This window comes from Hetaerina americana, unplaced genomic scaffold (genome assembly GCF_022747635.1).
Source record: "Hetaerina americana unplaced genomic scaffold, ioHetAmer1.1.p SCAF_9, whole genome shotgun sequence".
NCBI classification, from domain to species: domain Eukaryota; kingdom Metazoa; phylum Arthropoda; class Insecta; order Odonata; family Calopterygidae; genus Hetaerina; species Hetaerina americana.
Genome location: NW_027287538.1, coordinates 79344456 through 79358135, shown reverse-complemented (window position 1 = coordinate 79358135; position 13680 = coordinate 79344456). Strand labels below are relative to the sequence as shown.

Sequence of the window (13680 nt, the reverse complement as noted above, 5' to 3'; positions counted from 1 at the left end):
ATATAACCCTTAATGCCCGTTTTTGAAGTGTGAATATTCTATTGATGTTTCCATGTGCTGAGTTCTCCCAGCAGACGATGCCATATCAAGCTATGGACTCAAATATATCAAGATATACTGGGATTAATATTTCTTTATTAAAATATTTGGCAAGATTTTTCAAAAGGAATAGGGCTGAACATAATTTTTCACCACACATTTCCATTTGAAACCTCCTGCTAGCCAGAGATGAACAACTCCCCTGATGCCATAATGTCCTAGTTCAGTTAAAAGAGAGCTAGATTTTACAGAATCAAAGGCTTTTGATAGATCCATATCTATCCCTACATCATGGTTTTTATCACTTAAATCTTGGGCATTTTAGTTACATAATCATTGCATGCAGTTCCTACATTTTATTTTTTGTGAAACCATGCTGTGACTGAGAAAGAACTTTATTTTTTATGAGGAATTTTAGTAGTCTTTCTTCCATCAATTTTTCAAGTATTTTTGAAATACATGATATTATTGAGATTGGCCTGTAATTATTCAGTTAGTCTTTGACTCCCTTTTTATGTAGTGGAATAACTTTGGTTATTTTTAATTCTTCAGGAAATTGCCCAGTTAGAAACGATTCATCGGCTATATTGGTAATAGGTAAAGTGAAGGATTCTTGACAAAGTTTTATTAGATAATTTGATATGCCATCATGTCCACTAGATTTTTTTTGTTTTTTAGTTTCTTCATTACATTTCTAACTTCATTTTATCTGGTGGGATTTAAGGAAATTGATTCACTAATGTACATTACTTTTTCTATGCTATCATTTAGAATGTTTTTCTGTGCTGTTGATTCGCCAATGGTATCTACGAAGAAATTATTGAATTTATTTGCCATATTTTGAGGATCGCTGATTTCTTTTCCATCAATTGTTATTGGAAAGCATTTATTTTTTCTGGGCTCGAACATTTTACTGGAATTTTCATTATTTACTACAGACCACAATGCTTTTGTTTGATTGGTAGAATTCGAAATAATTTGTTTGACATGGTGATTTTTTGCTTTCCTAAGCAGCATCCTATACTCGGACTATATACCATTTCTATCCTTTATTTGTAGATTTATTTTTTATGGCTAGCTTTCTCAATGGGAAACAAATATCCCAGTAGTACTTAATAATTGGTTGACATTCTTTGAACTTGTTTGTAACAAGATTTGCATTTAGTACTAATGCCCAGTCAACACTCTACAATTCTCATTGAAATAAATTCATATTTTCCTGTGAGTACATACGTGTGTATACTCTATCTGTGTTTCTCTCACTTCTACCTCTTAAAGTGTGTGCATTAAATTCAATAATTTGAGCACGATGGTCTGAGATAGTAGTTTCTAAAACTAGAGATTGATTGATTGGATGCTAAACACCCAGATTTATTTTTCCTAATCATGGTTCTTGATGAAATGAACAGCTCAATTCTAAGAGTCTAACTACACTTTAGTAAAAGAGTCATTTTGCACACTATATAATGACAGTTTTATCAGGTTAGTCCAGAAACTTAATGAAAGTCAATCTGGGAAATTATCAATTAAGATCCCACATCCATATCATCCATGACTAAACTATTAGAGGTGAAGTGAACTTGAATACTTATACACTTATATACATAATACTTAATATGTTGTGGACTGCCCTCAACTTACAACTCACTTCATAACAAAATCATTTATTTGTAGAAATAGCTACCAACACAGTTGAAATCGGACTGTATCTTGAATTTCAAAAATAGGGGCTAAACCTGGTTACTTACTAACCCACTTCACTCCATCGGTGAATTCTTTTGTGAAAATCTTCATCACTTGTAATAATTAATGTTTACATATTATGGACTACTTATCTTGATGACACTTAATATGGCTGTACCATTGATGAAAATGAATAAAGTAAATCATTTTATTATTATTACAGTATTATCACATCTTATGTCTCTCAGTTAATTTACACCACTCATGCATTTTTTATCTTTAAAAATTCACTATTCTCAAAGTTTAATTTAACCTAATGACAAAGCTATGTCAATTTAGGAATGACAAGTCTTTGTTGATATAAGTTACTTCCTTGTTTTGGAAGTAGAAACCCAAACTGATGAACTCACCACAATGGAGAGCCCCTTCTCCCCTTGCAAACCACGTGGGCCTGGAGGTCCTTGGGGTCCTGTGAAACCCCTTGGTCCAGTTTCTCCAGGAAAACCTAAATGAGCAAAGAGTAGAGGATTTAGAAAAGCATTCAGTGTGAAGAACACAAGGTACCAACACTTTCATTGGTAATCTAACACTGCTTCTACCAACTGCACCCATTTTCAGAGCAAAAGTAAATTTGTCAAATATTAATGGAAATGATTCAAATTTTTCTGGGTGGCCACTTATTTAGTTAATTCAAATTTATTACCTTTTTTTCAGTTTTTAAATTAACCTGTCTCCATTTGTTTTCCTGAATTTACTGCAGGGCAGTGTATTGTCCAGCACATGGCCATCGAAAATTTTAATTTCTTCCATAAGCCAAGCCAAAAGAATTTAGACAAAATTCAGCAGGAGTAGGTATTTGGTGCATAGGTAATTTACTCTAAAAAATGTTATTAAAACTAAAAAATGATGAGTAGGCTATTGGATGTCTAATGCCAAAACATTTGTTCAAGGTAGAATCAGGTATATCATTTGTTCAAGGTTGTAAAGTCAATTTATTGATCAGAATGCTACAAGGGATAAAGATTCTTCAAAAGACGACCCACCAGAATCAATATACTTAGGTCAGTGAGATTCCCATGCACTCTATACTTAGGTCAGTGAGATTTCCATGCATCCTCTAAGGCCTGGGTTGGAATTCTTTGAAGGGAATGTGTAACAGCAGGTGGCATGTTGTTGATGTTCTTAAAATGATGCACTTTCAGAGGGATTTTGAGTCAAGAAAGCAAAAGGAAATCTGCTGGAGTCAGTGTTGCAATGTTGTTCCAGTTCTGCTAACACCTCACCAAGAAGGTGGCGTGGTACATGCATTGTTGTGGTGTAGCTTCCAGGAAGCAACACTACTGGCCTGATATGTGCAATCCTTTCCTTCAGTTTTCTGAGCACTTAGTGTTGGCAGTCTGTCCTCGTAGGTAAAAACTAATGGTGGATAATGCCATTGGCATCAAAGAACAAAATGAGCATGGCTTTCATTTTGGATCAGATCATGTGTGTCTTCCAGGGTAGAGGAGAGACTAAGGTGTACCTCTTACAGTTTTGCCTCTTTGTCTCAGCATCATACTTGAAAACCCATGGCCCATCACCAGTTACAACACTGTTCAAAAAACTAGCATCATTTTCACAGTGTTACACAAGTTCTTCATAAATGAACATTCGATGGAATTTGTGGTCACCAGTCAAAATTTTCTAGGATTAGTTTTGCAGACAATTTCTTCAACTGTAATTGTTTGGTTACAATCTCATGGAAAATGGTTTCTCTTGTTTTGGTCTCTTTGGTTGGTTTGGTTTGGTTACAATCTCATGGAAATATTCAGATAGACTCAAATATTAAGTCAGTGCTTATTCAATCGTCTATGCTCAAAGCTCACTCACTTACGTTAACATTGTTGTCACTTTTTAATCCAGAGAGGGTGATGTCATCACCATCTTCATGGTATTCTAAAAATTCACCGTGCCATGAAAACACCTACTGTTTTGGGGGCTTGCTTAATAATAATAATAATACATTTTATTTGTCCAGAGGCAAAGTTGCTACAAATGTTACACTTGATATAAGACACATCAGGGGAAAGTGACAAAATTCATTTGTGGATTCAAGAACCAAAGTAGATTAACTTTAAATGCAGCCACACTTTTATGGGCCTTAATCTCAGCTGGGAGTTTATTATAAAGTTGAAGGAACTTAATCATTGGAAATGTTACAGCAGTGGAACTTTTGACACAAAACTTGATCATATATCTTTGGTCAACTGAATACTGCCTTGTAGCTGGAACCAGACCACCAAAGAGTAGCTCACTTAGGGATTTGCCCTGACCCTCTGGGAGCTGAGATGAAACTGAGCCAGTTGGTATTAGGAAGATAACAACCTTCGCCAACCACCCCACACCAATAGGTTATGCTTTAACAAATAGGAATGTTAGAATAGAAATGTCTACATTACTTTCCAGACAAACATTGTAATCATCAGCAATTTGTTGTAGTCAAATTATTATTATTGATGTACTGATATTCATGAGTTTATTACAGTCAAAATAGAGGCAGTAGTCCTTCACAGGTATCCATGGCTTAGGTTGCTTAGTAGCTTTCTTGCCACAGTTTTTATATTTTTATGTATAACTAATTTCCAACATTATTTTATGACTAATTTTTTCTTTCTGAAATATCTTTAAATATGCTAAATTATCTGTAAACTGGGTGCAGTACTTTTAATGTGTTGCTTAAGGTCAATTTCAATATTAAGGCCACATTTATGTCAAAGATCCCAGGTGAAGGGCACCTAAAGCTTTCACCAACATCGATGGACATTCCACAGTTTTCAAACTGCTTGAACCATAGGTTTGAGTTTGACTCATTTCTTCATCCCTGAATGATTGCTTTTATCTTTGGTGGGTCTCCCCTGCTGTGTTTTCAAGTTTAAAATAAAACATCATGCAAACTATTTGTTCCGAAAAGTCACTCACGTACCTGATTGCCAAACAGTAAATAAAACTTTTTAATATAATTAAAGTTGAAAACATGCCTTTCTATGAAGACAATAATATGTGCACAAGTTCTTTGGTGATTGGAGAAAACATCTAGTGGCAAAGCAGTGTAAACAGATATGTTGAGTCAGGACAATACCTTCCAGGGAACTTTTAGCTTGCATCTCATATTGTAATAGGTTTCACAAAGTAAGTTGGTGCTGCCAAATGAGGAGAGTATTCAGAGGAGGCATAATTCATGCTATGAAAACATCATTCACTGCCATATTGAATGAGAAATGTTCAAAGCATAGCATTTTATGAGTACATGGATAAACTTACCCTGGTGGTCCTCAAACAAAAATCATATATGAATTACCATTCTTTCAGAAGTTTTACATGAATTGAAATAATAAAATAATACTGTGCATGAATTAAAATTTCACTATGGATTCATTAGAAGCATAACCAATGGGAAAATTGAAGGGAAGACCTCATGAGGAAGACAAAGAGACAAGTGCATAAGAAAAATTACAAAAGAGTAAGGAATTTTAAGATTATTTTCCTCATAGATATTAATGGCCTTTTTAGAGAGTTCTTTGAGATTTTTTATTACCACTTAGCTAGTTTATCCGACAAGAAGGTGTGAACATTTGGACGTCTTGTGGAATTCTCATGTATGCCAACAGGAAAGAGATATATAAATGAATACTCACAGTTGAACCCTGTACTAGAGTGTTATCAGAATTTACATTTTCCCATTTACGAAAATTTAATCAGATTCTACAAAATTTTCTATTTTCCTGATGTATGTGAAACCCTGTATTTGCTTGATTTCATTTTTAGTTTTCCCACTATTCGCATCACTAAATGCTGGATTGAAAAAATTCAAATTCTGAAACAGTTACTTGTGTGCATCTGTCTTTATAAAAAAAACTTTTTTGACTATGCTTCATGTATCTGCACCTTAATAAAACAGAAGAGAGCAGCAAAGTAAATGGTTTTAGCAAAGAATTTCAATATGGTGGGCACTAGTGATGGACATAAATGTGAACTGCTTGTACTTGTACTCTGAGGATACCGGGAAAAGATCCGTGCAATAAAATGAATACATTTCCCAACTAGAAATTATCAATGTAATTTATGCATTGTAATAACACCTGATGGAGACTATTCATGCAGCACATAAGTTGAAATTATGAGGCACAAAATTGACTTTGACCCAAACATGATGAAGCATGAAAACCACAAGAATTGGTGACTGAAATTGGGATCATTTTTACTACCTCAATGCAACAGATAGTATAGTGATGGACTGCTGAACAATAAAAAGTATTGAAACTTGCTTCATCATATCAAAACTACATTTAATCAAAAATAATTATACTTCATTCAAGTAATTTTAAAGTTGGGCAACTGTTTGCACCAGTTGAATGATGAGGTAGCTCAGATTCTCATGTGTTAAGTTTTGCTCAATTACTCAGGGAGATAAATTTTATACTCCTTGGCAGTGGAAAGACAAGCCAAAAATATTTTTCAATTGAGGGGAAATAAAAAATTCTGGAACGAATTGATTCTCATGATGGAATCTGAATTGATCTGGTGAAATATCTAACATTGCAGGCCTCTATACAGAAAGCAATAGGGAAAAATCGTGATTCCATTGTAAAGCATGCAAACCCATGCCAACATTTGCCTAAAAAGAGAAAATACTATCCTAAGAATTCCAAGTATGAAGACTTACTGAAAGTGTAGATTGATAGATTGTTAAATATCCCCATGAATGGTGTCGTTATAAGAGAAAACGTTTTGCACATTCCCACAATATTGGGAATTGAAGATATCTCATCATTCAATGATTGGTTGAATAGGTTTAAAATTAGTCACAATCTTGTATACAAGGCTGTGAGTGGTGAAAGTAGAAGTGTTAATGTCTAGACTGCAACTCGGTGGAAGGTGTTAGAATTTATAAACTTCTTGAAGGCTATGGCCCAAAAGATGCTTTAAATGCAAACAAGACAGTGTTATTTTTCAATGTGCTGCCAGCAAAAATGCTGTGCTGCAGAGGCAAACAATATCATGGAAGGGTGATGAGCAAACAAGACTTTCTGTCTTATGAATCACAAATGGATCTTTAGCCACTAGTGTTGGTATATTGTGATGTACTGGATGCTTTACAGTAAATATCATTAATGTGGAAGCAAGTTAAGGATTCTACAATGCATGAGAGCTTTAGGAAGATGGGATTTTATGTTGATTGTGATGTATTAAATCCACTCGATTTTTTTTGTGATGATGGTGATGCATAGTCAATGAATTCAGTAATTAAGCATTTAATATTGAAAATTCTCCTACTCTCAATATTTGCATTTTACACTTTATCTGGGGTCCCTAGAAAATCACAAATAAAGGGTTTTACTCTACATATATCTGGCATATATATATATTAGTAGTCCAGTGGGTAGAGCGTTGGACTGCTGATCGGAAGGTCCCGGGTTCGATTCCCGGGCAAGGCACTCTGGGCACCTGCAGCTCCACCCAAGCTAAAGTGATTTTTCGGGTACCAGGTCTTCCTGTGAAACCATAACTGGCACAGGGAAAGGAACTGGCCCCCCTACCCTGATTTGTGAATTTCACACGCCGTATAGGGCTTAGTACTGGGTGATCTCTACCATCACCTACTAAACCGACCTTCGGGTTGATTACTGTGTTTTTTTTTATATCTGGCATATCTCACTCTTCTTGAGTTTTTCCAAAGTTTTCAAACAAATGGGCATTTAAAAACCTAAAATGAAAAATACAGAGAAAAGTGGACTTATGACTGGGGTTCTCTACCTGATTGGCCAGGTTCTCCTTTGCCTCCCTTCACTCCTGGGAATCCTTCAGGGCCTGGGTTCCCTGGAACTCCAGGGCCTCCAGGTTGCCCTGGATGGCCACGAGGTCCTTGATTTCCAGGGTATCCATCCAACCCTTTAGGGCCTGGTGCTCCTGGGAATCCTCTTGGGCCTTGGGGCCCTGGTATTCCAGGCCTACCCTTTCCACCCTGTGCAGGTTTAGTGGGAAACAAGCAATTGGTGCCAAATGCTACAAAATGCAACCCATCGGAATAACCAGTTTCCACCCAATCAAACAATTAGTTTTGGGTGAGAAAATCTGTACACATTTTTATTGTAGAGGAAAAGGTTTCTTATGATGGCACCATCTTCCACTGAAACACATTCCTCTTTCTCAGGAAGATAGGAGTTCAACTTTTTACTAATGGACTACTTCCTTTAAATGACTTAACCATAGTTTACAATTTTCTCACACACAGTCCTCACAAAAACTGTGGGTTTATTCCCATAAGTTTCACATCCAAATTAAAAATTAACTCTCTGAATATGTAAAATACCTGGTTCTTTCATCATAGCGTGCCTTTTCAAATGCAAGGGAGTTATGATCTATTTTTGGCTTTTTATTAAAAATAGTTGAACAATGTTAGACAATCCATTTGAAAAAATTTCACAATTTGCTTTGGAAATATTGGCCATAGCTCTCTTAAACCCATCAGCGCACAGAAACACTTTTAACTGAATGCTCTGTACAACAATTCACAGCATAATTTTGTTGAAAATGAAATTAGGCTGGCACAAATGATTAAAATGTGGATTAAAAATATTGACTATTGCCATTCAAATTATTTAATAAAACAAATAAATTTACCACTTTGCATATGAAGTCAATCAGAAAATAAAATGTTATCTGATTTGCATGATATAGCCAAAAAAATGTGTGCACAATTAACATGACAAAAACTGTCATATGCCTTTCAATAGGCTTGGCCCTTTGAATTAATCATACATTGCTGTCATTTGTTAAATGCTCATTGACAGCTATCAGCAAACAACCAAATAGTTGCAGTTTATATCCAGAGTGTTTTTGACTAAAAGTTGGTCAAATAAATGTTTGTCAGTGAGATTTTAATGAGTTTTAAGCTACCTGGAGTATTAAAATTAAAAACATATCATAAAGCTGTCCTATTTCAAACTATGACATGGATTGCTATTTCTGTTTTTTGTGTATTATATTTTTAGAAATATAGGCAAAAAAATAATCAGCAAAATGGGGAGTATCCCTTTATTTAGATCCTTAACATCACTGGCATGAAAACATACCCCAGGAAGACCGGGAGGACCCTGAAGACCTTGTGGACCAGTGGCACCATTCCGCCCTGGTTCTCCTTTTACACCAGTCCTTCCTGGAAGTCCATGCAACCCATCAATGCCCTGGTCTCCCTTCTGCCCTTCTGGTCCTGGCGGCCCAGAGAAACCATCTCGTCCCTTTGAATGAAACAAGAGCAAGCCATCTGCACTCACAGAATTGTTAGGACAAGCAGGGGAGCAGTCAGGAACTTGATTGCACCACTATATAATAAGCATAATGTTATACTTGCATCTCATCCTCTTTAAGACAATGATGAAATGCTACCCAAAAATGGTCCCCCAATCTCTTTTCCACTCCTCTCCAAGCCATGCAACCACCCACGCTACAAATACGGCCATCTCCTTCAACCCTTCACATCCCTCACAAACAAATCCCAAACCAAGATTCATTCCTTTGCCACCTGTACTTCAAAAAAATATCATATACCTTAGCCTCTCCTGTAACTTCTGTCCTACCTTCTGCCCAGCTGAATACACCAACACCCCTTCCTTCCACATTAATAACCACTGGTACTCTACTAAATGCATCAACTACCCTAATTATCCCATTCCTCCTAATGCAGCTTCCCACAACCAATCCTTCAATACCTATTGATAACTGAATCCTTCTCTGTTTTGGGGAGCAAAACCCTTCCTGAAGTAGCAAAGAGGTGAGAACATGTGAGATGGCGCATATCTGGGTACTTCAATTATTTGAACCTCCCGGACTGAACTCAGCCCACTGAAACCATACAAAAGCCACAACCCCCACCACTCTCTCATCTGTTCAACCTTTGCCACTTAACTCCTCCCCCACACACTATCCTCTCTGCTCTTTCTCCTAGAATGGCATTTTGATCATCCACACCTCTTTACCCAATACAAATTTCCCTTTTGAACAAGAGCCTCTCATTTGCCCCCACACCCGAAGTCGACCACATGACAAGACTCGAAGACCTTCCATATTTTTGTTGGAATCTTGAGTACATCTAAACCCATTCACAATGTCTAACATAGATTTAGGCCTATGTCAGTCTATATGTATATATCAATATATCCAAAACCGTAATTTGTAAAAAATTTCTACTGGATAATTGGAGACAGGGAGGCCTTAAATTGTCCAGTAGAAATTTCTATAAGCCTCCTTCCCTCAAGTCTCTAAACTCTGAACCCAACCTGTCTCCTACCAAATCCTCAGAATTAAAAAAATTAATTACTAATCCAAATATAGGCATTACCTCTACTCACACAGGTACAACAGTTGTTGTTCTAATTATAATGACTATATAAGGGATATTAACACACAACTTTCCGATACTTCATCCTACCGGCCAACAACCAAAGATGGTAATACTGCACTTTAGGAGGAACTCATTCAATTTATGTCAGCCAATGGACCTATTGAAGGCCTATTGCCTAGAGACATCTCCTTTCCCCTCCCCAACCACGTTCCCCTCATTCTAATTTCCTCCCGAAGATCCATAAGACTGACAATTTCTGCCATCCAATCCTATTTTATACACCTGCAGCTCCCGATGGAATAATCTCTTTCTTTTTTTAGACCACCACCTTCAGTCAATAGTCCACTCACTTCCACATATATATATATATATATATATATATATATATATATATATATATATATATATATATATATATATATATATATATATCAACTCACCCACTGAACGAATCTCCGCATTAATAGATCACCACCTTCAACCAATAGCCACTTCACTCCCTTCTTACATTAAAGACTCGCACCACTTTCTGGAACGTCTACACTCAATCCCAATTCCGCACAACACGACCATTCTCATGGCCACGATAGACGTCACATCTCTGTACACCACTATTCCCCACAAAGAAGGCTTAGAAGCCCTGAAACATTACCTCTCCCTACGATCCACACCATACACCCCATCCACAGATTTCCTCATCGAATTGAGCCAAATCGTTCTCACCAAAAATGCTTTTCAATTCAATGACAAAATATATTTACAAATAAAAGGCACTGCAATGGGCACGCATATGGCTCCTGCATACGCCAATCTTTTTATGGGTAAACTAGAACACGACTTTCTGCAACAACAAACCCTAAAACCACTCTTCTGGGCCCGCTATATCGATGATATTTTCCTCCTTTGGTCCCACGGAAGCGAAACTTTATCCTCTTTCATTTCCTCTCTCAACTCCTCCTCCTCAGTATCATTCACTTCTTCTATATCCGACTCGAATATTACCTTCCTAGATTTCGAAATTCACCTCCAAAACAATACGTTTCACAATTAAGTCCACATTAAACCAACTAATAAGCAACAATATCTTCATTTCGACAGCTGCCATCCACCTCACACAAAGCGCTCCATCCCATTCTCACTCTCTATCCGTGGCTTCCGTCTCTGCAACAACACCCCCTCCCAACAGAAATACTTGGACCAGCTGCATGAATCTCTCAGAAAATGTGGGTACCCTGAAAAACTACTAAATAGTAAAATCCTCAAACCGTCAACCCAGTACACTCCCCTCCCCAAACCAAACCGCCCAAAATGCCCTAATCTTATCACCACTTTCTTCCCCGGAACACACAAAATTAAACATCTAATCCATGACCTCTTCCCAATTATCAATAACACTCAGTCCACATCACTTTTATTCCCACACTGTCCCTCTGTTTCGTTTAAACGCCCGTCGAACTTGCAAGACATCTTTTAGTCCACAAATCCAACTTCAAGCACCCCCGTCTCTCCCCCGCCCCTATCCACACCATGCAACCGCCCACGCTGCAAATGCTGTCATCTTTTAAGACCCTCCCCCTCACTCAGTACCAACTCCTAACCACTCATCACCTGTACCTCAAAAAATATTATATATCGCCTCTCCTGTAACTTCTGCCCTGCCTTCTACATGGGCGAATGCACGACCGCACTTTCCCTCCGCATGAATAACCACCGATATTCCACCAAATCTCCCACCTTTCTTAATAATCCCATCCCTACTCACACTGCTTCCCACAATAAATCTTTTGACGACTGCTTCTCCGCTTCGGTGATTGAAATCCTTCCCAAATCTGCGAGGATAATAGAGGTGAGAACCCACGAGATGGCGCATATCTGGGTGGCCCAATCATTCAAACCGCTCCGGGCTGAACCAAGGCCACTGAATGCATCATATGGCTGCCTACATATCCCCCACCCCCTTGTTCATTTCCTATTGGTCCCCTACCTCCCCTTCCCCCACCTCTCCCCCACACATGTCCTCTCCACTCTCTCCCGAGAATGCCATTCTGAAGACAACAGCCAAGCTATCGAAACGTCAAATAACAAACAAAATTGTGAGTGTCCTTTCTTTGTGTCTCTATATTCTAAAAATCTACATCTGTGTTTATATATATATATATATATATATATATATATATATATATATATATATATATATATATATATATATATATATATATATATATATATATATATATATATATATATATATATATATATTTTATTTATTTTTTTTTTTTGAGAGGAATATAGAACACAACCAGTAGGTATTTGCCTGTTTCGTAGATTTCGAAAAAGCGTTTGATAGAGTGAATTGGGGAACACTAATGAGCATTTTGAAGAAAATAGGAATAGATTGGAGGGAAAGAAGTCTAATCCGCCACCTGTACACATCTCAGACTGCTCAGGTGCGGGTGGGGATCGGGGAGTCCGGTTAGGCAGTGTTAGGAAGAGGTGTAAGGCAGGGTTGCCCATTATCACCGTTGCTGTTCAACCTGTATGCAGAGGAAATGATTAAAGAGGCATGGGAAGAACTCGAGGTAGGAATGAAAGTGGGCGGGGAATTCGTAAAATCAGTCAGGTTTGCTGATGACCAAGCTTTAGTTCGTCAGTCAGCCAAGGGGTTGCAAGCATTGCTGAGAGAATTGGAAATTCAGTGCGACAGGTATGGGATAAGAATCAATATTAATAAAACAAAGGTTATGCGATTTTCTAGAAAGAAAAAGGCTAAGCTAAACATTAAAACAGGAGGGCATAAACTAGAGCAGGTAGAACAGTTTACGTATCTCGGTAGTGTTTTCAACCAACACGGTCCAAGCAAGGCAAAGAGGCTTTCATTGGAGGAGGGAGTTGATGACAGGGACGTTGAGTAAGGATGTTAAGAAAAGACTCGTAAAAACTTTGATATTGAGCGTAGCTACATACGGAGCGGAAATGTGGTCATTGAAGCAGGAGGATAGACGTAGACTGGAGGCTTTTGAAATGTGGGTGTGGAGAAGAATGGAGAAGGTGAAATGGACCGAGAAGAAAACAAATGAGGAAGTACTTGGTATGGTAGGCGAAGAGAGGGGTTTGTTGGGAGAAATCCTATGGATGCAGGAAAAGTGGATGAAGGGGGTATTGGCCGGCAGTGGGATGTTGAAGACTGTGATAGAGGGGAGAATGTTGGGCAAACGAGGAAAGGGAAGGAACAGGATAGGGATGTATGACATTTGACTCTATTTGATGACACATTATATCAGCTAAGCATGCACATTAACAACTGAGTTTCAATACATTGGGGATAAAGGAATATGGTTTTACACTTTAGCAATAGCATATTAGGGAATATTATTTGGCAAAAATTAAAAATGAGTGAAAGTTTCAGGAAAGAGTTGGCCAGTGCTTCGAATTTTTCCATAGAAAAGCAGATCATGTTATTTGGTAATCAGTGAGCATGGTATGGAATATAGGCGTCAAGATCATTGTGAGAATAAAATTTGCTGAGTGAGAGGTAATTTTTGTCAATTGGTGGGAGCAGCTAAATCCCCTGGCACTCA

General features: G+C 37.6%; 1 protein-coding gene across 1 annotated transcript in view; it reads right to left on the bottom strand.

Annotated features, from left to right (window-relative positions):
- The window catches only part of Col4a1 (Collagen type IV alpha 1), a 293149-nt gene that overhangs the window by 52771 nt on the left and 226698 nt on the right, over positions 1-13680 (bottom strand). Inside the window, exons 9-11 of the mRNA XM_071597882.1 lie at positions 8835-8999; positions 7516-7723; positions 2133-2227 (exon numbers count right to left, since the gene is read on the bottom strand). Of these exons, the coding sequence (XP_071453983.1) occupies positions 2133-2227; positions 7516-7723; positions 8835-8999 (468 nt within the window). The remainder of the gene's footprint in view (positions 1-2132; positions 2228-7515; positions 7724-8834; positions 9000-13680) is intronic.